The sequence below is a fragment of the Hyperolius riggenbachi genome, chromosome 12 (assembly GCF_040937935.1).
Source record: "Hyperolius riggenbachi isolate aHypRig1 chromosome 12, aHypRig1.pri, whole genome shotgun sequence".
NCBI lineage: Eukaryota > Metazoa > Chordata > Amphibia > Anura > Hyperoliidae > Hyperolius > Hyperolius riggenbachi.
In genome coordinates this window covers 46024921-46051309 of record NC_090657.1, presented here as the reverse complement: position 1 = coordinate 46051309, position 26389 = coordinate 46024921, and the positions used below count along the sequence as shown (strand labels likewise).

At 44.2% G+C, this 26389-nt stretch overlaps 2 protein-coding genes across 5 annotated transcripts in view; one reads left to right on the top strand and one right to left on the bottom strand.

Annotated features, from left to right (window-relative positions):
• The window catches only part of LOC137542301 (ABI gene family member 3-like), a 336298-nt gene that overhangs the window by 39290 nt on the left and 270619 nt on the right, over positions 1-26389 (top strand). The gene's annotated exons all lie outside the window — the stretch shown is intronic.
• The window catches only part of LOC137542300 (beta-1,4 N-acetylgalactosaminyltransferase 2-like), a 135484-nt gene that overhangs the window by 13700 nt on the left and 95395 nt on the right, over positions 1-26389 (bottom strand). For 2 of the 4 annotated variants that reach the window (XM_068264113.1, XM_068264115.1), the window contains 4 exons: positions 20708-20794; positions 18263-18450; positions 8834-8974; positions 4011-4233 (listed from right to left, as the gene is read on the bottom strand). In XM_068264113.1, coding sequence (XP_068120214.1) covers positions 4011-4233; positions 8834-8974; positions 18263-18450; positions 20708-20794 — 639 coding nt within the window. Of the gene's footprint in view, positions 1-2502; positions 2606-4010; positions 4234-8833; positions 8975-18262; positions 18451-20707; positions 20795-26389 lie in introns of those variants that run through there. The other 2 variants (XM_068264117.1, XM_068264114.1) reach the window with 2 other exon arrangements.

Sequence of the window (26389 nt, the reverse complement as noted above, 5' to 3'; positions counted from 1 at the left end):
GGCCAAGATTGTGAGATCTAACGAGCTGATAAAGGGGTTTAGATATGGAGTCCTGGAGGAGCTCTATACGCTGATGACACTCTTCTTTTCCTCCAGGACTCTCAAGATTCTTTGATTAATGCTATGTCTGTTCTGACAACCTTTGGTTCTTATTCTGGATTAAGGGTTAACTGGGACAAGTCTTGTATCCTTCCATTAGATAAGTCTGACATTGCCCTCCCTATGGAATGCAGGGAAATCCAAAAGGTATCCTCCTTTAAGTATCTGGGTATTATCATCTCTCCCGATCTGAACTCCTACGAAACCCTCAACATCTCACCGCTACTCTCTAAAATCCGTCACAAACATAAAATTTGGTCTAGACTCCCTCTCTCTCCAGTGGCAAGGATTAATTTAATCAAAATGGTCACAATGCCTCAATTACTATACGTTCTACATAATGCCCCAATTTGGCTTCACTTGAAGTTATTTAAAACTATAGATAGAATTTTCAGAGACTTTATTTGGGGACAGGGCAGAGTTAAAATCAAACTTCAGTACTTACAATACCCAAAGGATGAGGGTGGGCTGGCCGTTCCAAATGCTTGGGCCTATTTTTTGGCCTCTCAGTCTCAACATTTAGCAGGATGGGATGAAAAAGACTTGTTTGACCCTACCAGAGCTCTTATTAATTGCACGTTGGGCAGCTCCTCTATCTATGCCGCTTTGGAAGCTTCAATATCTAAAAGCCTTCAAAAGACTGCACCCACTATCTTATTGATCCAGAAAGTCTGGGATAAGCTCAGATCGATGCAAAATGTGGAAGGTTTTACCTCATATTCTCCTCTATATGGAAATCATAGACTTTCGGAGTTCTCACATTTGCATTTTCTTAAGGCTTGGGCCACTAAAGGTATTACATTAATTGCACATGTGTTGGATGGTGTAAACATCTGCTCCAAGGATTCTCTAGCGGATAAAATGAACGTCCCCCTAAATCCCTTGTTAGCCTATCAATATACTCAACTAGTGCATGCTTTTAAAAAGCAACGCAGATCAATATCCTTCCAAATAAACCCAGTCCCAGTTTTCAACCTAATTAGTCACTCCACCTCTAAAAGCGGCTTCATATCAGGATGTTACGCCCAACTTCTAAATCTATTCCTTAAAAAATTTCCTCTTAAATCCTATGATAATTGGGTATCAGACCTGGGGGATCTATCACCAGAAGATTGGTTGGATATTCTCCAAGCAGTTCCTGTAGTTTCCACTAATGCCTCACAAAAGATGTCTCAACTAAATATTATACACAGGACTCTTTTAACACCCATACGCTTATATAGAATGTCACGTAAGGATGATCCTTCATGCACCCGCTGCTACAGAGATCACGAAGATCTCATGCATATGCTTTGGCGCTGCCCCAAGCTGCATAGATACTGGAACGGTGTACTAGATACCCTAGATGCAGTTGTTGCCCAAAAGATCCCTAGATCGTTTCAATGCTGTGTGCTGGGCCTAACTAAAGATACTACTTTAACAGATCAATCCCAAATTACTTTCCATAGGTTATTATTTCAAGCTAGAAGACTTATTTTGCTACATTGGAACAAGCCAGCCCCGACCACATTTGAAATGTGGGTCACACAGGTAAACCTATATTTAAAATTAGAAAAATTGATTTACTCACATAGGGGGGCCCCTCATAAATTTGACAAGATCTGGGCGGGATGGTTGGATACCCCTGGACTGCCAGACACTGAATTAATAAGAGAGGTGTGGGTTAATTAAAACTAGAATACTGTACTGTACTTTTTTATTGCCTGACTAATTAACAACTAAACAACTACAACTAATAATAAAAAAGGAAGGGGGGGAATAATTAAAAATAAAATAAATAATCCTGGTTTGGAAGAGGGAATAGGTCGTGTTTCTGTATTTATATGATATGTGCAATTTCTCTTTTGTTCTGTTCTGAACTGCTGCTGGTTAAAAGCTCATTGTCTATTAGCTAATGATTATTGCTGTAAGGCTTATCAAGAGCCTAATGTTGGATATTCTTACTGTAAAATCCTGTTTATAACTTTTTTGACAATAAAGGCTGTTTTAAAAAAAAAATTATGTATATTTACACAAATGGGGGGTCTAGGGGTTAGGGATAGAGAGAAATCTGTGTGACCCTATAGGTAGGTATAGTTGCAGTAAAATACCTGTAAAATCTACCATTGTAATCTACCATTGTATTACTATGCTTTATACAAGTGGAAATATCGTTTTCTTGTTATAGACGGTTCATTTCCGATTTCGTTTTTGTTATAGACGGTATTTTGCCAGTTCATTTACGTTTATTCAACCTATTTAGCACTAGATTTTCATTTATAAGCTATAAACGAAAAATATTGTTTTACATTACAACTTATAATTTCGGCTATATCCTGTGCCCTTTTTTCCACGCGCCCTTGTTTGATGCACGCACAACCAGCACCCCCAGAAAGCTACAATAAGTATTGCACTTGCCTGTATCAATGGACTTTCAAATGCATTTGCATTTGCACTTTGGCAATAAATCATACGAGTAGCGCCAAGTTGGTCTTTTCTCTCCTTTGTTCAAATAGTTTAATTCACTCTATAAGAAATATAATCGTCATGCTAAAAGGTAAAACTGCTTTATCTTTTCTGCTTGCCTTTCTTTGTTTTCTTAAACCTCTGTTACTGAAAATACTGAAAACATGGAACTAGAGTCCTTTTAAGGTGTCCATTTGCAATACGATTGTTTGGACAATCCAATAATCAGAAACTATAATTTGGGTCCGGCCCCCCTGCAAAAATTTGGATGCCCCAGCCGGCCCGCTCAGGGCTGTGTTGGGGGGCAGGAGGGGTCACAGCATAAGGGGAGACAGTAGCCACACATCGGGGTGGAGAGTGGACAGTCCCCCTCCCTCACCATGGGCTCTCCTCTCAGCGCTCCTCTCCAGCATCAATCAGTGGATTGATCAGATTAATGGAATCGATCTGAGAAAAGGATTGATAAAATCAAGATATTATGATTGAATCTGAGAACTGATCATCCGAAGAATCAAATTGTTAATGACCACCTTAAAGGTGGCCACACACAATACAATAAAATGATCTGATTGTACGTTAATTCGATAAAAACGATCGGATCTCCCGAAAAAATCGAAGCTTTTTTATCATTCGACTGAAAAACCGATCGGATTTCCTGTTTTCTTTGATTTTAATTGATCAGATAAATGATCAGATAAAGATAAATGACAGATATTTTTCTTCAATCTTTCTAAAGATTGTATGGTGTGTGTTGGGTTGTCAATTTATTAGTATACATACCCTAGCAATTTTGTCAGAGTTCCCAATCATAGTTGGGGAAAAATTTAACATAGGTGTGTGGTACATTGGTCAGATTTTTTAAATGTTACAATCAGTCAGAAAAATGTATTGCAATTCTTAAATTGAACAGATATTTAAAAAATTGTATGGTGTGTGGCCACCTTTAAGGTGGCCACAAACGATACAATAAAATGATCCGATTTTACAGCAATTCGATAAAAACGATCGGATCTCCCGAAAGAATCGAAAGCTTTTTTTTTTTCATTTGACTGAAAAATCAGATCGGATTTCCCGTTTTTTTTTCGATTTTTATCTATCCGGAATGCCAGATATTTTTCTTCAATTTCTCTAAAGATTGTATGGTGTGTGTTAGATTGTCAATTTATTAATATACACACCCTAGCAATTTTCTCAGAGTTTCCAATAATTGTTATCATAATTGGGGACAAATTTAACTTAGATGTGTGGTACATTGGTCATATTTTTGAAATGTTACAATCAGTCCGAAAAATTGATTGCAATTCTTAAATTGAACAGATATTTAAAAAAATTGTATGGTGTGTGGCCACCTTTAGAATGATTTGCTCAATGATGACTTTCTAGGCATAACACTGCTCATACTTGGACTTAATTTGGAGCATAGAACATATACGGTAAGTATAGAAGGATGTATAATTAATGATTACCTGTATGCGCTACTCGATTTAGCTTTGGGTCAAAGCCCACACTTAGAACCTTGTCTGGGTGAGCCAAGAAGAAGTTGACCACTCCCCCAGCTAGAATACAATCAGGAAAGCCTTTGATGTCATGGTAGCCACCCCCTCTCCAGTGCAGACAATCTCCTTCTTCACCACCTTCCTCTAAGAGTAGCTTGAACATGAAATGGTTACCAGCGACACTGCCACCTACCTGAGACAGGGGCAAAATCACTTCCTTGTTATAAACTGACAGAAAATGGCTGTAGAGGAGTTTTTAACATCACATCATTTCTAAAATTCTTCATGAATTCATGACATTTTGAATTGTAAAACCCTCTTAAAGAGACTCCGTAACAAAAATTGCATCCTGTTTTTTATCATCTTACATGTTCCAAAAGCTATTCTAATGTGTTCTGGCTAACTGCAGCACTTTCTACTATGACAGTCTCTGTAATAAATCAATGTATCTTTCCCCTGTCAGACTTGTCGGCCTGTGTCTGGAAGGCTGCCAAGTTCTTCAGTGTTGTGGTTCTGCTATGAACTCACTCTTCCTGGCCCCTCTATGCACACTGCCTGTGTGTTATTTAGATAAGAGAGAAGAGAGAAGCTGCTCTAATCAGCTGGATAAATCGTCCTCTGAGCTGGCTGGGCTTTCACATACTGAGGAATTACAAACAAGGGCAAAGCTGTTTGCAGGAAGAAAAGAGCAGCCTGAAACTTCAGTGCATGGGGGAAAGAAACACACAAATGATCTCTTGAGATTCAAAAGGAATGCTGTATACAGCCTGCTTATGTATGGATGTATTTTCTATGTGTGGACATACTGTACATCAACCTACTTCCTGTTTTGGTGGCCTTTTTGTTTGTTTACAAACAAACTTTTTAAAACTGTTTTTAACCACTTTTAATGCGGCGTGGAGCGGCGAAATTGTGACAGAGGGTAATAGGAGATGTCCCCTAATGCACTGGTATGTTTACTTTTGAGCAATTTTAACAATACAGATTCTCTTTAAACCTGAACTTTTGCACAGGGCAGATGGAGAACATAGAGAAATGCAACCTGTATGTTTTTAGAGAGTTTAGTCCAGTGATGGCTAACCTTGGCACTCCAGCTGTGGTGGAACTACGAGTCCCATGAGGCATAGCAATACTCTGACAACTCCAAGCATAACTCGGGGAGGCAAAGGCATGATGGGATTTGTAGTTTTGTCACAGCTGGAGTGCCAAGGTTAGCCATCACTGGTTTAGTCTGTCTAAATCCCCCTCATCTATGTCTAATCAGCACTGTAATTTGATCCCTCAGCTATGTCAGCTGGCTGCTTCGGCAGAGAAGCTAATTGCTAAACACAGGATATTAACCGTATGTCTGTTTCCATGAAGGCAGGAAGTAGGCACACTGTAGATTTATTGCAGGATTTTTAGCAGCTGCAACAAAGAAATGTTTTTCTTTAAAGTTTATTATGCTACTGCTAAAATTGACAAAAACATGAGGTAGCTTACCTCAATGACGACAAATCTTTGTAATAAACAAAAGATTTATTATAGCACAGGCAACGCGTTTCGCGGGTTGCCTGTGGCCAATACAAGTGCCAAGCTAAATGTAATATTTAGCCAAGGGAGCCTCTCACCGTTTTGCAGTTAAATAACGTCTGCAGTTTGGCTTATGTAGGGTGCTATTGATAAATAACGTTACTGTGGGCAATAACGTCTGATGTTTGGCAAATGAACGGCATTATTGATAAATAACGTTAGTGTGTGCCACTATTGATAAATAACGTTAGTGTGTGCCGTTTTTCTTCTTTTTTTCCCTGTGCGCCATTATTTTACAGTACTAATGATAAATAGCGATAAGCGTATCTTTTTAATGCGGCACCATTTGTATGCATAGGCACTGTGCGCCATTATTCACTGATCCGTGTTTGTTTAACCTCTTGGGTTCCTGCTTCTAAGATGTGTATTTCACATCAGAAAGCCTGCCATGTGTAAAGTTTCTTGAAGTTCTTATGCACTGTGGCAATTAAATAGATTGTTAAGAAAGACTAGTAGACAGATACAGAGCAGATTCAGGGCAAGCAGAGGCAATATAACAAAAGATGCACATCTTAAGGTAAGTTGGGGATGTCTTTTTTATTGTAATACTGTCTCTGCATGAATAACAGGAATGTAGCAATGTTGTAACAATGTTACCGAAAGCTGGGTTTCGGTAACACAACGCATTTCTATTGCAGCTGTGAAAATGTTTATGAATTAGCACACAAAAGTCTAAAATACAGAATGCAGTATTTTCCCGAACAGATTTTTGTACCGCACATGCTTTTTTATTAATGATGGCCATTGTAAGAGCACTGATGTTAAGTTTTATTGTAGTAAGTCCTCAAGCTCCCCATACATTCTAGCAGGGCCGGCCTTAGGTTTCACAGCGCCCTGAGCGTAACCAGATTTTTGTGCCCCCCCCCCCCCCACATTCATCCTCTTCGCGTGTGAGTGCACCACACACATACACTAATGGGGGGGGGGGGGGATGGCGGGGGATCTGCTGCCTAAATACACTAAAAGGGGATCTGCGACTGCAAGACTAGTAGCCTAAGCCTATATACACTAAAGGGGGGATCTGCCTACATATACAAGACCAGATCCCCCCCTTAGTGTATATGGGCTTAGGCTACTAGTCTTGCAGTCGCAGATCCCCTTATAGTGTATTTAAGCAGCAGATCCCCCCCCCCCCACTTAGTGTAAGTGTCCAGCTACAGATCCCCCCCAGTATAGGTTAGCCAGATGAGTGCCCACAGTATAGGTAGCCAGTATACTTGTCCCAGCTATAGGTTAGATAGGTAGGTGCCCCCAGTACAGGTTAGATAGGTAGCTGCCCCCAGTGTATAGGTTAGATAGGTAGGTACCTGCAATATTGGTTAGATAGGTAGCTGCCCCAGTATAGATTAGATAGGTAACTGCCCCCAGTATAGATTAGATAGGTAGATGCCCCCAGTATAGATTAGATAGGTAGCTGCCCCCAGTATAGATTAGATAGGTAGCTGCCCCCAGTATAGATTAGTTAGGTAGCTACCCCCAGTATAGGATAGATAGGTAGCTGCCCCCAGTATAGATTAGATAGGTAGGTGCCCCCAGTATAGGTTAGATAGGTAGGTGCCCCCAGTATAGGTTAGATAGGTAGCTGCCCCCAGTATAGATTAGATAGGTAGGTGCCCCAAGTATAGGTTAGATAGGTAGCTACCCCCAGTATAGGTTAGATAGGTAGCTGCCCCCAGTATAGATTAGATAGGTAGGTGCCCCCAGTATCGGTTAGATAGGTAGCTGCCCCCAGTATAGGTTAGATCGGTAGCTGCCCCCAGTATAGGTTAGATCGGTAGCTGCCCCCAGTATAGGTTAGACAGGTAGGTGCCCCCAGTATTGGCTAGATAGGTAGGTGCCCCCAGTGTAGATTAGATAGGTAGGTGCTCCCAGTATAGATTAGATAGGTAGCTGCCCCCCAGTATAGATTAGGTAGGTAGGTAACACCCCCCCCCCTAGGTAGGTAGGTAGGTAGGTAGCCCCTCCCCCCCCATAGAGGAGGGGGGAGCCGCGGGGAGGGCAGCCCGACCTCTCCCTCCCTTCCTCTCCGGGCACCCTCCGTGCTCCCCCCCTCCGATCCGATGCAGACTGCTAAGGGAACAACTCACCTTCCTGGTTCCGATCGCCGGCTCCTCTCACTTGCTGCTGGTCGCCTCTTCTACATAGCCGCTGATGCACAATAAACTTCCTGTTAAGCAGGAAGTTTATTGTGCATCAGCGGCTATGTAGAAGAGGCGACCAGCAGCAAGTGAGAGGAGCCGGCGATCGGAACCAGGAAGGTGAGTTGTTCCCTTAGCAGTCTGCATCGGATCGGAGGGGGGGAGCACGGAGGGTGCCCGGAGAGGAAGGGAGGGAGAGGTCGGGCTGCCCTCCCCGCGGCTCCCCCCTCCATCACGGCGGCCACACGGGCATGTTTGCCCCATCACCCCCAGCAGCGCACCAGGGGGCGGAGCGAGACGGACCCAGCCGGGGCCCTGCAGTTGCGGCCAGGTCAGGTGGCACGAGCGCCCCCTGGAAGCCGGCGCCCTGAGCGATCGCACCGGTCGCTCAGGTCAAAGGCCGGCCCTGCATTCTAGGAACCAGAGGTAATTAGACTGTCTTCCACTTTATTTTATGTTTTTATTGACTTCAGAGTCACATTAAAGTGATCCTGCATTTGTCAGCTGTAAAACAAATTGGTGGTAAGCCTGTCTAATATGGAGCCTTACCAGCTGTACCTTACCCCCATGACTCCATTTTCTGACATGACTGCTTTGCTTTAAAGCGGACCCAAACCAAACATTTTTTTTTTTATTCAAAATACTTAGTTGCACCACTCTGACACATACAAAGATAAATAAATACTCCTTCAAGCCTATGAGCATTTCAGTGCATGCTTTTCACCCTTCTCTTTTTTTTATAACTAGGATGATACTGGGGGCAGCCATTAGCAATTCCACCATTGCCGGACACCACCTACTTCACCAGTTTGCCGTATTTTGACCCGGCAATTTGAAAGAAAGGGAGGAGTTCCTCCAATAAATGTAAAATATTTCATATTTGTCATCATGCAGCTGAAAAAAGGCTGCTATTTATTATTATACTTTAGAAAATAGATTTTATTTCTGAAATCTTGTATTTTTAATTTGGGTCCACTTTAAGTAAGCCAGTTTGTTCACATCTTACACATACTAAAGTACAAGCATATGTGCTGTAAAAGTAAACAAAGTATATAGTGACCAAAATATAACATAAGACCTGACCAGATCCAAGTCGGTTCCTTCCAGGACGTCCACCAGTTTTTCTATTTTTGTGTTCTCTGTAAAGAGGAAGTCATCATCCACCCAGAGGAAATATTTGGTGGTTACTTGGGACACAGCAAGATTTCTCCCTGCAAACCATCCCTACAAGACAAGGCAAACGTGATGCTTAGATATAATTTGGTTGTTGTAGACACCTTGGTTATCATGTACTAGATTCAGATTGCAAAATTTCAGGAATGTCTTTTTATGTGTCTACTGTAACTTCTCTGGAAACTAAAACAAGCACATTTGGAACCTGCTGCAGGTCAACAAGTACAATGCTGGTAATGCCAAAGCAAGTATGCCAACTGATGTGCATTAACAGCCAGTAGTGTAGCAACAGGGAAAATATGTGAGACTGCACCTGGGCCCATGGACCAAAAAGCTCATCTAGGCCTTTTTTACTTATTGCATTAGCTTTTCATTGGGACTATAGTGATGGTGATCACCTCAATATTCTTTTGAATACTTGTAATAATTAGCAATTCATTTCCCTCCCCTTCTCATATCTCTCCCATACTCACAGGGGTGCAGCAATAGGGCTTGCAGAGGTTGCGACCGCATCGGGGTCATTGGGCCAGAGTGGCTCCGAAGAACCTTCCCTCAACTACAGCATTTGCTCTCTATTGGTCCTGTGCTCATAATAATCACTTATATAGATACTTTGGTTAGTGGCAATCATTAACAAACTGCTCCTTATCCCCTTCTTGCACCTCTGACACTGTAGTTGCCATTGGCAGGTTTTGGTGCGCCATATCAATTGTTATGTATAGAGTGTTCGGGGCGGGGGGCCCATTGTAAAACTTGCATCGGGGCCCACATCTCCTTAGCTATGCCACTGCATACTCATACCTGTCACGTACCATTTCCTGCCTTCTGGTGGTGGTATTAACTTGGACTGCCTTGGACATTCATTGCTCCACCAGCAGAAGGCTCGGAGGACTTCATCCTGAACCTCCACCTTCCACCAGCAGGTGGCCTGTTACTGCTATTAGAAAGACTTGCAGTTCCCTGTTTGGCCTCTGGATGGTTTCACGTAAACTCTCATTGCAATTGCTCACCAACAGCTGAATCCCGTGTGTGCTAATCACATGGACTATTTAAAGTGTAACTGAAGATTTTAAAAAATCAGAGTTTCACTTACCTGGGGCTCCTGCCAGCCCCCTGCCGCCGACCTGTGCCCGCAAAGTTACCAAACAATCCTCTGTTCCCCCGCCGCAGCTCACTTTTTCTTTTGGCTGTCGCTGTGCTCTGCGCCTGAACAGCCCGGGAGTGTACTACGTAGGCACAGTAGAGATTTTCACATACTGCGTCTGCGCAGGATGCTCCTGGCCACGGGAGTGCATACAAGGCAGTGGACGTCGACTTAGAAGTCGGCATGAAGAAAAGTGAGCTGCAGCGGGGGAACGGAGGATTGTTTGGAAACAGCGTTGGCACAGCGCGGCTGCAGGGGGCTAGTAGAAGCTCTGTGCATCTTCAGTTCTGCTTTAAGATCTGCCGCATACTCCTGCTGATTGCTAGAACTTTGTAGTCAGTTGCAGACCTGAGCCTCATTGTACCCGTTACCTGATCTGGACCTGTTCTTTGTTCTAACCTGTTACCCAGCCTTTGATCTCACTTTTGCTTATCCTTGGTACTGTGCTTATCTGATCAACTGTTACTGACCCTGCTCTCCTTCTGATGCTGATTCCATCTAACTCCTTTGGTATTGCGTATGGTTGTATATACATTTGCTTGTTTGGTATTGTTTAAAAAGAAATAAATATGACAGCCTCCATATCACTTCCATCTTGGGTTCAAATCATAATTTCCCGCTTTGACTACTGCAATGCTCTTCTGTTTAGTCTACTCATTACCCAAATTTCCCTGCTGCAGTCCATGATGAATGCGGCAGCCAGAATTATCCACTCTTCCCATCGCTCCACCACGGTGGCTTCCCTCTGTGAATCCCTCCACTGGCTTCCTATCCAGTCTAGAATCAGATTCAAGATACTGTGTCTGACCCACAAATCTGTCCACAAAACCTGTCCAACCTACATTTCCGAACTTACTCAGAGGTACACACCTAACAGCTTACTCCGCAACTCCAATGAACTCCGCCTGACCGCCCCCCGCATCACTAAGTCCCATGCACGCCTCCAGGACTTCTCAACAGCTGCTCCAACACTATGGAACTTCCTACCTCCACCCATTAGGGCAGTACCAATTCTGGTCCTCTACCTTTAGGCTGCTTACACACCAAGACGTTACAGGCGCACGTTAGTGCGCCTGTAACGCTCCCCCAACGCACTGCAATGTAACACAAGTGGGCTGTTCACACAGCCCACGTTGCGTTACATGTAACGCTGCACATTCTCCGCAAAGTGCAGCATGCTACGGCATTGGAGCGGCTATAGCCGCGTTAGACTCTTTGCACATGCGCAGTGGGGGGCGGAGAGGAGGCGGGGAGAGCCAGCTACAGTAGCCGCGCACATGGCTACTTAATATTCACTGCACTGGCGGACGCTGATTGGCCGGCGGGACCACGTGATGCGGAGTGTCTCGCTCCGCATCACGTGGACCCGCTGGCCAATCAGCGCCACTCTGGGAGACATTATAGGAATCGAGCCGCCTAACGCGGCTCACTCTACCGTCGGCTGTTGCAGCACCATACGTTGTGTTAGGTGCACGTTATGCGACCTTAACGTAGCACCTAACGCAACGTCTTGGTGTGCAAGTAGCCTTAATGTACCTACCTCTCCCTCTAGATTGTAAGCCTTTGGGCAGGGTCCTCCTTTTGTGTCCTACCTGATCACACACCTCCATTACTGTGCACCCAAGCTATGCATTTGAGTGAACTCCACTTGCCTAATCTCCATGCTCCCATCCAGGGACTGACTAAGCATTACCTTGTACTTATACTGTGCTGCATGATCTGGTTTTTCTTGTATTGTCCTATTGCTGTATATCACCCCTAAATGTTGTCGGTAACTTTAAATACCGTATTTTTCGGACCATAAGACGCACTTTTTCTCCCCCAAAAGTGGGGGGAAAAAGTGCATGCGTCTTATGGTCCGAATAGTACATTTTTGCTAGTGCCAGGAGTGTCCCGCCCGACCTGCACACACATCAGCAGCCCCTGGCCAAGCCTCCTGTTTCCCGGCAAGTGTAGAAATATAAACAAACCCTTTCCCACATGGTTCGCTACTTTTCCCTCCCACCGCCTATGTCCCGGCAAGTATACAATTAAAAACAAACATTTTCCCACGTGGTCACCACCTCCCCCCCGCCGCCCCGCCTATATCCCGGCAACTGTACAATTAAAAACAAACCTTTTCCCACGTGGTCGCTACCTCCCTCCAAGGTAGCGACTACGTGGGAAAATGTTTGTTTTTAATTGTACACTTGCCGGGATATAGGCGGGGCGGCGGGGGGGAGGTAGCGACCACGTGGGAAAATGTTTGTTTAATTGTACACTTGCCGGGATGGGGGGGGGGGAGTAGCGACGACGTGGGAAAAGGTTTGTTTATATTTCTACACTTGCCGGGAAACAGGAGGCTTGGCAAGGGGCGGGGCGGGGCAGGAAGCGGTCATATGGGAAACATTTTCAGAAGGCTTAGTGGGGGGGATGGGATGCCTCTGAAAATGTTTTTTGTCAGCAGGTGCTGAGAGAGACAGGAGGGGGTGGGGGATATATCAGGGAGCAGTTTTTTTTTATTATTTCTAAAGTTGCTAGGGGATACAGGAAAGTGAGAGGGACCATCACAGAAAGACTTTTCCTTGCAGTTGTGTGGTATACAGGAGCCTGGGGAGGTGGTGCAGCAGGGGTGTGTATTTTTTTTCTAACTGAGGGAGCAGGGGTCATTATAGCTGGGAGGCAGTGGGGGTTATTGTAGCTGGAGGGCAGCAGGGGTTACATTAGCTGGACAGCAAAGCTTGGGTAGCTTGGGGGGAATGCTCCACAAGACTCTCCTGCACCATGGACACACCAGGTTTAGTATATTTTTTTTTTCCTCAGTTTTTTGCCCTCTAAACCTAGGTGCGTCTTATGGTCCGGAGCGTCTTATGGTGCGAAAAATACGGTAATGTCCAGCGCTGCGTAATATGTTGGCTCTTTATAAATACAATAAATAAATAATAATACATTGTTGTATAAATCTGTGTATAAACCTCCTGTACATTGCTTTGTAAATAGATAGTCAGGGTATGGGTTGTATGTGTGCAGATTGCTTGTTTTGGTTTGTGGGAGAGTCATTGTATATATTGTGTATTGGAGTGATTGCATGTGGTTTGCATTTAATTGGCATTTGTGTTTGTATGCACGTTTTTACACTTTATTGCTTTGCGATAAATACTATTGCACGCTATCGTTCTTGCCTCGGTGTCAATATTTCTGCAAACTGTTATTTCCTAATTACCTGTTTAGTAATCATTACAATACCTCCCAACTTTTTGAGATAAGAAAGGGACACTCAAGCCACGCCCCTGCCACACCCTTAATCACGCCACCGACATACCACTGGTCACGCATACCATTAAGATTTCATAAGAAAAATATTGTTTATAATCAAAGCATACTAGTACTTTTTTATCCGGGTTCATTTACCCTCATGTTAAAGTGAACCAGAGGTGAGAATGATATGGAGGCTGTCATATTTATTTCCTTTCAAACAATACCAGTTGCCTGGCAGCCCTGCCAGTCTATTTGGCTGCAGTAGTGTCTGAATTACACCAGATAACAAGACAATATTGTGAAAAACACCTGAGTATTAGAGGCAGAGGATCAGCTGGAAAGCCAGGCAACTGGTATCGCTTAAAATGAAATAATATGGCAGCCTCTATATCACTCTCACCCAGGGGCGTTTTTAGACATAGGCATTACAGGCCTGACAGCCTGAAGCCTACAGCCTGAAGTGCCATTGGTCCTGGAGGGCACAATGGCCCTGATTAAGGCCTGCCCCATGAACTAAGCCCCATCTCTGAACAAAGCCATGCCTCTAGAATGAAGTCGCCCCCGCGGGTGTTTGTACCTCTTCTGTCCGCTTATGCCTCCCCCTGTCTCCTTGTGCCACCTTCAGTCCTCCTGTCACTGCGCCACCTCTGCCCCTGTGCCCCTCTGTCCCCCTGTGCCTCCTTCTATCTCCTTGTGACTCCTTCAGTCCCCCTGTGCCACCTCAGCCCCCCTGTGCATCCAGAGATCGATTAAAATTGAAATGGTGCCCTAGGCAAGCAACAACTTTGGGCCCACACTGGATGGCCACCTAGCTTTTTTAGCAAGAATTGTTGGAGGTTAGCATAAACCGGGCTCCGTAGACTCTCTCCAGGGCCTAAGCATCTGCCTAAGCAGCCTTGTAGATAATCCGACCCTGTGTGCGTCCCTCTGTGCCTCCCTCTATCCCACTGTGCCTCCTTTTTTCCCCCTTAGTGCCTCCCTCTGTCCCCTTGTCCCACTATCTGTTCCCATCCCCCTCCTGCGCTCCCCCAGTCCAGTGTGTAAAGAGTAGCAGAAGCTGTGCTCAACCTCCCCCTGGAGTCCAGTGTTGTGCCTGTGCGACCATCCTGTCTGTTTTTTTGCACCCTCTAGTGCTGTCACTCTTTATGTAGCATGTAATCACGCTATATGTGGTAGGAGATGCTGGGCACTAGGGTGAGTGGTGAGTGGACAAGCGGAAGCACAGCACTGGACTCCAGCGGAGAGGTGAGAGCACAGCTTCTGGTACACTATACTCTGCTGCCCGTGGGATCATGGAAGGCACTAAGAGGATGTCAGGGGACCTCGCGGGCTACGGGGGGCTGGAGGAAGTCCCAGGTAAGTCCAGATTTTTTGACACAGGAGACCAGGGTTTGAATCTTGGCTCTTCCTGTTCAGCAATCCAGCACCTATTCAGTAGAAGACCTACTGAGCGTGCCCTAGTGGCTGCAGTACTGGCGCTTTGAGTCCGCCAGGAGTAAAGCGCATTGTAAATGTTCTGTGTCTGTGTGTCTGTGATAAACTTACCAATTGGGGAACGCAGAAGCCTATACATTAAGGCAGGGATCACACTTGTCCTTTTCTCATGCATTTTTTGGCACAGCAGTAAATACACTTGTATGGACATCCTCTGCAATTCAACGGACAGCTCAAATTTTTCTTGTTTTTATGTGTGCAGTTTAAAAACTGACAACTTGCTGCTTTTTTTCATATGCAATATGCGTTTCACCTTCAGTGCATGTTGATCCAGCAAGCTGCCATTGTGAACATAAAACTGCGGACACTGAGAGCTGGCCACTAAAATTCCATACGATGCCTGTGCGAGTGCAGTCTGCGTTGCATGTAAAGTGAACAAATGTGAGCCCTGCCGAAATCCTACTCCTGCTCAACTGACAGTTGCACTGTAACAAAGGTTTTTGCACACCCAGAGCCAAATCATCCACAAGGCAATTTAGACAGGTGCCTACGGTCTGGAGCATGTCTAGGGGCCTCTTTTATGCTAGCCCCCAAGAAAACTTTCCAAAAAAACCTGGGTGGCCATTAACCCATTCAGGTTCCGTGGTTTTCACGTGAGAAATGTTCCCCTCCCATTCATTAGCCTATAACTTTATCACTACTTATCACAATGAACTGATCTATATCTTGTTTTTTCCGCCACCAATTAGGCTTTCTTTGGGGGGTACATTTTGCTAAGAGCCACTTTACTGTAAACGCATTTTAACAGGAAGAATAAGAAAAAAATGGAAAAATTCATCATTTCTCAGTTTTCAGCCATTATAGTTTTAAAATAATACATGCCTGCATAATTAAAACTCACGTATTGTATTTGCCCATATGTCCCGGTTATTACACCGTTAAAATTATGTCCCTATCACAATGTATGGCGACAATATTTTATTTGGAAATAAAGGTGCATTTTTTCCATTTTGCATCTATCACTATTAACAAGTTTAAAATAAAAAAAATATAGAAATATTTCATCTTTACATTGATATTTAAAAAGTTTAGACCCTTAGGTAAATATTTACATGTTTTTTTTTTTTTTTATTGTAATGTTGTTTTTTTATAGTAAACATTTTATTTGGGTAGTTTTGGGAGGGTGGGGGGTAAACAATAGATTTATAATGTAAATGTGTGTTCATTTTAATTTATTTTTATTTTCAGTTGTAGTATTACTTTTTGGCCACAAGATGGCGGCCATGAGTTTGTTTACATGACGTCACTCCAAGCGTAGCACACACTTAGAGTGACGCATCGGGGAGGGAACGGCCAGAAAAGGCGCAACTTCCGAGAGAAGCTGTCGCTTTTTCAGCGGGGGAGAGGAATCAGTGATCGGGCACCATAGCCCGATACATTGATTCCCTGGCTACCGAATCCGCGGCCGGGAGTGCACGTGCACACGCGCGATCGGCCACGGTAGCGCGCATGGTTCCTGGACGTAGTTTCTACGTCCAGGAACCAAATTAGGTTAAGGGTGGTCTCAAAGTTGTGGCCTTCCTAGGGCCCTATCTCACCTTGATCTGCCTCCGAGCACACCTATGCATGGCACACATTCGTCTTGTTAAAGTTGTATCTGTTTTGCCACATAGCGTGCCAGGCAACCCACTACACATTTAATATATCCCACAAATTAGGATTTTTTTTCTCTGTTCATTCACGTTTCCATTGTGTTTCCCATGTGTGAAGTAAAATCTAAAAACAGTTTTTTCAGCATACCGTGAGTGTTGCTAATTTTATTGTAGAATGCCACAATCAGCAAATTGTGCGTGAGATAAAATTCTGTGTGTAGAAAAATTTGTGTTCTGTAGAACATAAATACGATTGCATCGTGACACCAAAATGAAAACCGTCTACAATATAGCACACTCTTTGGAAGGACTGTAGCTTGCTAGTGTACTGGTTAAGGGATCTTCTTCTGACGCAGGGGACCAGGGTTTCGAATCTCAGCTTTTGTTGTTTAGACTAAGGCCCGGTTCACATTAGCGTTTTTTTTCCGGATCAGAACCGGAACATATACTGTACAAACACAACGGATGTGAAACGATCCAATGTTAACCTATGCATCCATTCACATGCGTCCGTTGGTACGGATACGTTCCGGTGCCCAGATCTAAAAATTGCTGCAGGCCCTAATTTTCCGGACCGTTCTGCCCAGAGGAATAGATCTGGACAAAAAATGCTGTAGCATTGGGGAAATGGAAAAGGGAACGTATCTTCACACTAGTGAAGAAACGGACCGTTCCACGGGGGATGGGGGCATGGGCCGACGCAAAGCTAGTGACGGGAGGGTGAGGGTGCAGCAGCCGGGTGGGTGGGTAAGGGAAGGTTTATACATACCAAATCTTCTGTAGCAGCCGGCGGTAGAGGCTTCCATCTTCTTCTGGGTCATGTGACTAGTCACATGACGCGTTGTGTAGTCACAGCAGAAGAAGAGGAAGCCTCTACCACCAGCTGCTACTGAAATTTAGGTATGTATTTGCTGAGTGAAAACGGATCCGATCAATCATTGATCCGTTTTCACTATGTGTACCGGGCCACAGACAGAGCCTTCCGGATCCGGTGAAGCGGAGACCGGACCCGCTCACTGGATCCTTTTGGGCTCAAAACACAGATGTGAACCGGGCCTAAGCCAGCACCTATTCAGTGAGGAGACCTTGGGCAAGACTCCCTAACACTGCTACTGCCTATAGCCATAGTCCGCCAGGAGAAAAGCACAATATACAGTAAATGTTCTGTGTCTTGTCTTGTAGCAATAAAATATTAGTTGTAAGCAGTGTAGTACTGTCTATGCCCCACAAGAGGCCAGTGTTGGAAAGCAAGAGAGATAGCATAGGACTTTGTCTATAAATTCCTACACAGTATAACTCAAAGTTGCAGGATCGCCCTATCAGGTGATCATACAGCATTCCGAGTATACACAACAAGTATATTTCTTGTCAGGCCCCCTGCACTGTGTAATCTGCCATGTAATAGCTTGTGTGCAATGCCTAAAAGGCTACAGTTGTCTACACTCTCACTGTGTTCTATCGGACTATATTTTCTATGTTTGATGAGTGAAAATGCAGATATTCTTTTAGCATAAATTTTTGTGAAAATGCCATTGAAAATCATTCTGTAATAAGTTTGGTGTTTTTTTTGTGAATTCTCGTGCTAAAAATGATTTTTTTGCATGTTTGTGCCAAAAATATATATTTTTTTTAAGGTAAAAATTACAGTTTATCAAATTCTTGCAAATTTTCCCCTTTTTATGCACGAATGACTTTGGTGAGAATTCGCAAGCAATCCTGCTGTGGACCCTTCGACCTCAGGAGAGCAGGAAAGAACAAGATGCTACAAAGTCAAAATAAAGTAAAGAAGGATGACTATTTTATTGCACTTTAATAAAATATACATTTTTTTTTTCCTTGAAAGATGGGTATAGGCTTTGTGCATATACATACCTTGGCGTATGGCATAATGTACTGTTCTACATTAGAATCCTCGATTTTCTCCGTTTTTTCATTGTCATCCGCCACAATGACCTTTATATCTGGATAATACTGGCGAATACTTCTCAGCAACTGCCGTAACTTGTCATAGCGTAGAAAGGTCTTTGTGGTGATAGTGACCAAAGAGTTGATGTTTCTATCTGAAAATGAGACATTCTACTTAAAGAGGAATTTCAGCCTAAACAAACATACTGTCATTAAGTTACATTAGTTATGTTAATTAAAATAGATAGGTAATATAATCTCTTACCCACCCTGTTTTAAAAGAGCAGGCAAATGTTTGTGATTTCATGAGGGCAGCCATCTTTTTGGTTGAAATGAGGTGATAGGGAGTATGAGACACAGTTCCAACTGTCCTGTGTCCTGATCACCCTTCCCAGTTGCTAGGCAACAAGAACAACATCATCAGAAATCCCATCATGCTTTGCACAGCATCAGGGGAAAAAAGCCCGGGTAGTTTTTTTGATGGGGCGGAGCTTAGCTAAAAATAAGACTTCGGGAAGAAAAACAAACTTCTGATGCTGTGAAACTGTTAAAGAAACACCAAGCCTTTTCAGTGCTGCTGAGTAGATTTTTAGTCTGGAGGTTCACTTTAAGGATGTTGTCCAATGGCAGAAGATATAGAAAAGAACTACAAAGATGTCACCATACAGAACGTACCAGTACTCACATCAAGATTTGGACAAGCACCTTCCTGATGCAAACAACAGATGCACATTTGTTTCAGGGATTCTACTATCTACTACAATTATATGCAGCCTGCTTTTAGTTCCTCCAGTGGTATAACTACAATTCTTGGGGCCCCCCACTAAAATTTTGATGGGGCCCCCCAATGTTCACACCCCTTCCCTTGCCACCCTTGATGCCCTTCACAGCCTTGGGGCCCATCACACAGGAGTCATAAACAAGTGTGGCCATGATGATCTTCACACCCATAACAAGTGTAGCCACAAAAACACCTGATCTGGAGTATAGTCCCCTGTGTCGGAGAAAGAGGAGGTTGGGGAGGTTGGGTCCCCTTACTCCTCTGGGCCCTCCAGTGATCGCAGGGACTGATCCCCTCTAGCTATGCCCCTGCTGTCCTCTAATGTGCGATTCTCTTTCTTGTACACTTTGTTGAGTCTGAAAGCACTTTCTTCACCCAACTACCCCTTTGCACTGACACCTTTTCTGCAAAAGATATATCTTCTGCAGTATGAATTTTGCACATGCACTTTTTAATTGTTTTATGCATTATCTCAGGAGATGATTTATTTAGAGGATTGCTCTAATTCACGATATATCATTACTTCTCGTACACCCGTAGTAGATTGGCAATACAAATTCCAAAATAAGCTGTTCTAGTGTTTCTAATTGATTTTATGTGTTTCTTGATGGATTACTATAATAGGTTTGTATTGATGTTATCATTGTGGTTTGGTGTGGTGTTCGGATGTCTTGGTCTTTTTGTTTTGGCTCACCACATAGAATATATTCTTTACATTGTAAGCTTGCAAGCTGCTGGTTACTCTTCCTTTTGTGCCTTGTAAGCTGCTGTACTTAATGTTAATCAATATACATTTTTCATTCTGTTATACTGTCTGTCACTTCTGTATTATGTACCAATGTCTGTATTTTTATGTACCCTTGTCTGTTTCTTACTCTGTACAGCACCACAGAATACGATGGCCCTACATAAATCATTGTCCATAATAAGGTAAATAATATCTCCGTTACGCTTTTATGTATCCTGAGTGGCTCTGTAAGGGAAGTGAGCCAGCTAAATTCTTGTGCAGCACTGACAGCCTGATATACAAAGACAAATTGTGATCTTTTGCCTTAAACTTAAAGGATACCAGCGCCGGCTTGCTATGTGTAACTGGGTGCCAGCATGGGTGAGGGTGATAGGCGTGGAAGGCAGGGGGAGCAGCGGGACCCGGCAGTTAAGCATCCAAAGCATCTTTAAATTTCCCTCCAAGGCTCCCCATTGGTTCCTTAATGACCCTTTGATCGTCCCTGCAATAAAATCTTATCTAAACTTGTCTTTTATTGTTTGTTTGATATATAAGTGCTTCAGAAAATAGCACTGTAGCTGACCACGTTTGGGCAGCATAGATAACAAGTGACGTTTCTTAACTCTTCCTGTACTGGAAACAATATGAGACTCATATCTTTGCTATTAATGTTCTTTTTCTAAGCTGTACTACACATACAATTCATTATCTCGTAAGTTTATTTTCACTTCAGATTCCCTTTAATCTAACCAAACATAAGCCCTCATAAATATATTGGAATTGACAGAAAATATTCTGCATGGCTATTTTTGAGTCTTGTATCAGAAACAGGAAATGGTTATTATTAGGTCCATTGTAGTCAATACAGCAACTGAATAACATACATAATCTGCCTATGGTTTACCTGGTCCAGGGTCATGTAAGCGGGCTATCGGTGGCTGTCGGATGGATATGGGGATGTGTGCTGAATATTGTCCCATGGAGAAAGTAACTGTAATAAAAAAAAATCATTATTACAGCAAAATCAAGGTGCAAATGTGAGACAGTGACATCATTGAATATAATTTTATCTTCTTAAAGTGGAATATAACCGTGCATTTCAACTTTGCTCTAAATCATTATTTACAGTATATTATATGCAACCAGCATTTTTTTTTTACTAGACCAGCATTGGAAGGGTTACACAGAGTTTTAAAGTTCCTGGAAAGAACTGCAGATCCGAAGCTCAAATAGATACATTTTGTTTACATACATGTATCTAAGTGTTGAATGTTACACACTTTGGCTGTCCTCCAGCTCAGTCAGAGAGAGTGAGTCACATTCAACACTTAGATAGATACATTTTGTTTACATAAATGTATCTGAGCTTCGGATGCGTCTGCAGAAATCTCCTGGAACTTTAAAACTCTGTGTAACCCTTCCAATGCTGGTCTAGTAAAAAAAAAAATGCTGGTTGCATATAATATACTGTAAATAATGTTTTAGAGCAAAGTTGAAATGCAGGGTTATATTCCGCTTTAAAACAGAAGGTATTTGGAATAATTCACTCAGCTTTAAAGGGAACCAGAGACAAAGCTAATGAAAAAAATGAAAAAGCTTTTATACATACCTGGGGCTTCCTCCACCCCCCTAAGCCTGGATCGCTCCCACGCCGCAGTCCTCCGCTGCCTCTATCACCGTTACCGGGTCCTGTCATTTCCGGCGGACGGACGCAGGCGCATCCTTACGCATGCGCCTGCGTAGTATGGAGGCGCATGCGTAAGGATATGGAGGGGGCCCCTGTGCATGCGGAACATTGGTCGCATCCGCCGGCAGTGACGCATTGCGCTTGTGTCGACTGGCGGAAAGTACGGGACCCGATACCGGCGGATAGAGGCAGCGGAGGACGGCGGCGTGGGAGCGATCCAGGCTTATGGGGCTGGAGGAAGCCCCAGGTATGTATAAAATCTTTTTCTCAATGTCTCTGGTTCTCTTTAAGTGAACAACTGTGGTTTCCCATGATGCATCAGTCCCAAATATGCAAATCATCTCTTTATGCCCCTAAGGAGTGATGCATCATGCAAACCACAGTTGCCCACTTAAAGAAGAATTGTAACCAAGGATTGAACTTCATCCCAATCAGTAGCTGATATCCCCTTTCCCACAAGAAAGCATTACCTTTTCTCAAATAGATCATCAGGGGGCTGTGCGTGGCTGATATTGTGGTGAAACCCCTCCCACAGTGTGATGTCAGCACCTAGTTACTGACATCACACTGTGGGAGATTGGTGCATTGTGGGAAATTCCAGCTCTTTCCAACTGCCAAAAAAGCAGAATTTCCTTCCACAGAGATCACCTGCCAGCAGTAGAAATGTTGTCATGTGTTAAATTTAAGAATGTAAATCGGGGAGAGGAAAGATTTTACAATGGGCAATCACCGACTGAATCATTTATAACTAATTATTACAAAAATGAAGCACTTTTTTCATTAGATTATTTTCATTGCAGTTCTACTTTAAAGCTAAATTATTGAAAATTCCCTCAGTTAACCCCCCTGGCGGTATAAAAAATTCCGCCAGGAGGTAGCGCAGCAGTTTTTTTTTTTTCTTATATCATGTAGCGAGCCCAGGGCTTCGGCGATCTCCGATCAGGAAATCCTGGAGGGCTTTCCCCGTCGCCATGGCGACGGGGCGGGATGACGTCACCGACGTCGGGACATCATTGGGAGTCCCGAACCACCCCTCAGCGCTGCCTGGCACTCATTGGCCAGGCAGCGCACTGGGTCTGGGGGGGGGGGGCGCGCGGCGTGACGGATAGCGGCGATCGAGCACGGGGCGGCGGCGATCGCTGTGCTGACGCAGCTAGCAAAGTGCTAGCTGCGTGCAGCAAAAAAAAAATTAAACAAATCGGCCCAGCAGGGCCGGAGAAAACCTCCTGCGTGACTTACCCCGAACTACGTTCGGGGTTACCGCCAAGGAGGTTAAAAGGACAAAATGCTATTCAGATAATAGGATAACAGAGGCGCCAACAGGATAAAAAATATAGCTGAGAGTTCAGCGTTGATACTGGCAGATGCTATTTACTTCTATCTGTTATTGCCTGATGAAGCGGGATTGTACCCAGCGCTTTGCACTTTATTTGGAGTATCAAATAAAATTGTTTTGACTGAAAATCCACAGTCGTATGTTCTGCTTGGAGGAGGTAAGTCCACCACTGCCTCCTCTATTACTAAGAGAGGCTTTTAAGTTCTTTTAGTGTTTTTTATCCTGTTGGCGCCTCTGTTATCCTATTATCTACATCAAGTCCACTCTTGGTGGAGGGTTGTACCCTTCCTTCTTCTACTACAGAGAGCGACTTTTTAATCCTGAGTGGGGTCAGGACAATCTCCCCACCTGCTTTGACAGTGGTTGCCTAATTGGTAACCCTGGTTTGTGAGCATTACATTAATATTATTACTCTTCCAATTATACATTACCAGTACATACTACACTATATTGGGCTCTTGGTGTTCTCTCTTTTTCTCAAAATGGTATTCAGCATTGCTTTTTAGTAGAAGGGCTTTTCGGTCTCTTTTAGCCCCTTATACTTTTCTAGTAGTTCTGAGTCACCACCATGAGCTTTCTGGGTACTCTGACATCATTGAACAAATACATACATGGCCTACTGCATACATGCATACATACTGTCCTTATTACCATATGATGGCGGTATAACCAGCAGCTTATAAATAGTTCAACTTACTGATATGGCAGATCATTTTCTGATGTTTATAATATAGTACAGAGCTTTACTGTGTACAATGAATAGTTTGTCACTCAGAGCGGCTCACACTCTAAGGTCCCAGCCGCGGTTTATGGTTACATTTATTTGGAAAGGGCCAGTTATTCTACCAGTTGGATTTTGGTGTGTTGGATTACCCAACGGAAGCCTACACAGACTCATGGGGCTTGATTCACAAAGCAGCGCAAACTGTTAGCATGCTGGTGAAAAGAAAAGTTTAGTGCGCATAAAGTTTTGCGCGCGTAAAGTTTTATGCACCCATTAAACCCTATGCAACTTTCTGCGCGCACCGGACTTTGCGCGCAAAACGTTGCGCGCGAGTTATTCCTGAAAAACGGTGCTAACCTACTAGTGAAAAGGTTATCACGCCTAAACTACTTTAGGCGTGCTAAGTAGGTTAGCACCGCTTTGTGAATAAAGCCCCTGGAGTCTTGTCCCTCTGGCAAGTCTCAAGAGATCAGGGATCTACATTTAGTTTGATAATAAGGGTGGATAAGAACCATGACTCTAAGAAAGTAGCTGATTATTGTAAACATTCATTCACACTATCCTACTTGGTCTATAGTCTACAGAATGCATTTCTTTCCTTTTTTTTGACTCAGGTTTCTAAGCCCCAGAACAGCAGAGATCCATGTAGCCAGGTGGTCACAAATCTCTCTTGAGGTCTGTGGGGTGAAGTGAAATATGCCAGTATTCCCCACCTTTATTGAGGATTGGCAACAGGTTGATTACAATCCATGTGTCCATTGCAGCCATGTGAGGGTTTGTAGATGGCCTATGTGCCAAGCAGTGCAGGTAAACAGTGAAATGACATAGCTACATGCTTTGCCATCCATGAAGGGCCCCACGCTGTGGCGTATCTAGAGGGGTGCAAGCATGGCTCTTGTCATTGGCGACAGAGCTCCATGGGGGCCATGCCTGCCCTTGTGCTGCGCTGCCATGCCTGCCCCATGTCTTCCCATCACTCAGAACTCAGATCAGATGAATTTTGTTATCTGGGGGATGCGGCTACTTAATTTATGCTTATAGGGCGCACTTGGCTATTTAATTATTTTATCTTGAAGCACCTGACCATTACATTTGTTTATTGTGAGGCACCTGGCTACTTCATTATTTTATCTGGAGGTGTGTGACTACTTAAATTATTTTATCTGGATGCTTGTGACTGCTTAATATTTTTTATTGGGGGCATGTGACTACTTGATGAATGATCTGGAGGCATGTGACTACTAGAGATGTCGCCACAGGCCACAGACTTCAATAGACAGGCAAATTTAAAACCTACAAAGATTATTTCTGGCCACAAAAGTGATTAAAAAGTTGTTTCAAGGGGTCCAACACCTGGACTGTGGCATGCAGAGGGGGATCCATGCCAAAAGTCTCACCAAAAATTACGGAGTTGACAAAAAAGTTGTTTTTTTTTAAATACCTAAAGGGCAGAAATCACACTATGCACAGCTCTGGGTGTCAGTGGGCTATGGAGTGTCACACAGAGAAATGCAATAGTACTATCAGAATACAGTGAAATAATAATGCACTGCAGTGGTTCTGTGCCTGCAACTTAATGATGCAACAGCAGTAGTGTGCACACAACTCTGGGTGTCAGTGGGCTGTGGTGTGTCACACACAAAAAAAACACAGGAGACCAATGTTCTAACCCTCAAAAGGGCTGTTTGGGGCGCTTTCACAGCAAGTGAGGAACAAGAACACAGGCCTAGCTAATGCTTTTACTACCTATCTGCAGCAAGTCTGACCCTGCTCTCACTAACAGTCATCAGCCAGCAGGGAATCAATCCAATATGGCCACTGTAACTGCTTTCTGATGGGGGGTGGGGGATAGGGGGTGAATTGAACAAGCCAAATGTTCACTGTTCCCCGGGAATGCGAACAGTGGATGTTTGCAGAATACTACTCGCAGGCAAACAGTTCTAGCCATCTCTAGAGACTACTTGATTCATTTACCTGAAGGCAGGGGCGTCTCTAGGTCCCTGGGAGATCCGGGGCACCGCTAGGCACCAAGAGGAAAAGATTGTGCAGGGCGCGCAGCGTGCCGCAGCAAAAAAGTGGGCATGGTCATAAGTGGGGCCAAATGTGCATGAACATAGCAGTGGTTCAAACATATTAGATAGGCAGTATTTCACATAAATAAGCCCCTCACCTGGCTTCTGTTTGTCTTGTTTTCGGTTGGCTGGCCTGTGTGCTGTACTTGACTGGCAGTTATGCTGGGCTGCCTGGTGGTAATGCTGGGCTGCCTGGCTGGTGGTGATGCCGTGGGCTGCAGGCTTTACTAGCCTTTGCTGAGCTGGGAACTTTGCTTGGCTGTAGAGCTTTGCTGGGCTGGGGCCTGGAGGCTTTACTGAGCTGGGAGCTTTGCTTGGCTGTAGAGCTTTGCTGGGCTGGGGCCCGGAGGCTTTGCTGAGCTGGGAGCTTTGCTTGGCTGTACGCTTTGCTGGGCTGGGGCCCGGAGGCTTTGCTGAGCTGGGAGCTTTGCTTGGCTGTAGAGCTTTGCTGGGCTGGGGCCCGGAGGCTTTGCTGAGCTGGGAGCTTTGCTTGGCTGTACGCTTTGCTGGGCTGGGGCCCGGAGGCTTTGCTGAGCTGGGAGCTTTGCTTGGCTCTACGCTTTGCTGGGCTGGGGCCCGGAGGCTTTGCTGAGCTGGGAGCTTTGCTTGGCTTTAGAGCTTTGCTGGGCTGGGGCCCGGAGGCTTTGCTGAGCTGGGAGCTTTGCTTGGCTGTACGCTTTGCTGGGCTGGGGCCCGGAGGCTTTGCTGAGCTGGGAGCTTTGCTTGGCTCTACGCTTTGCTGGGCTGGGGCCCGGAGGCTTTGCTGA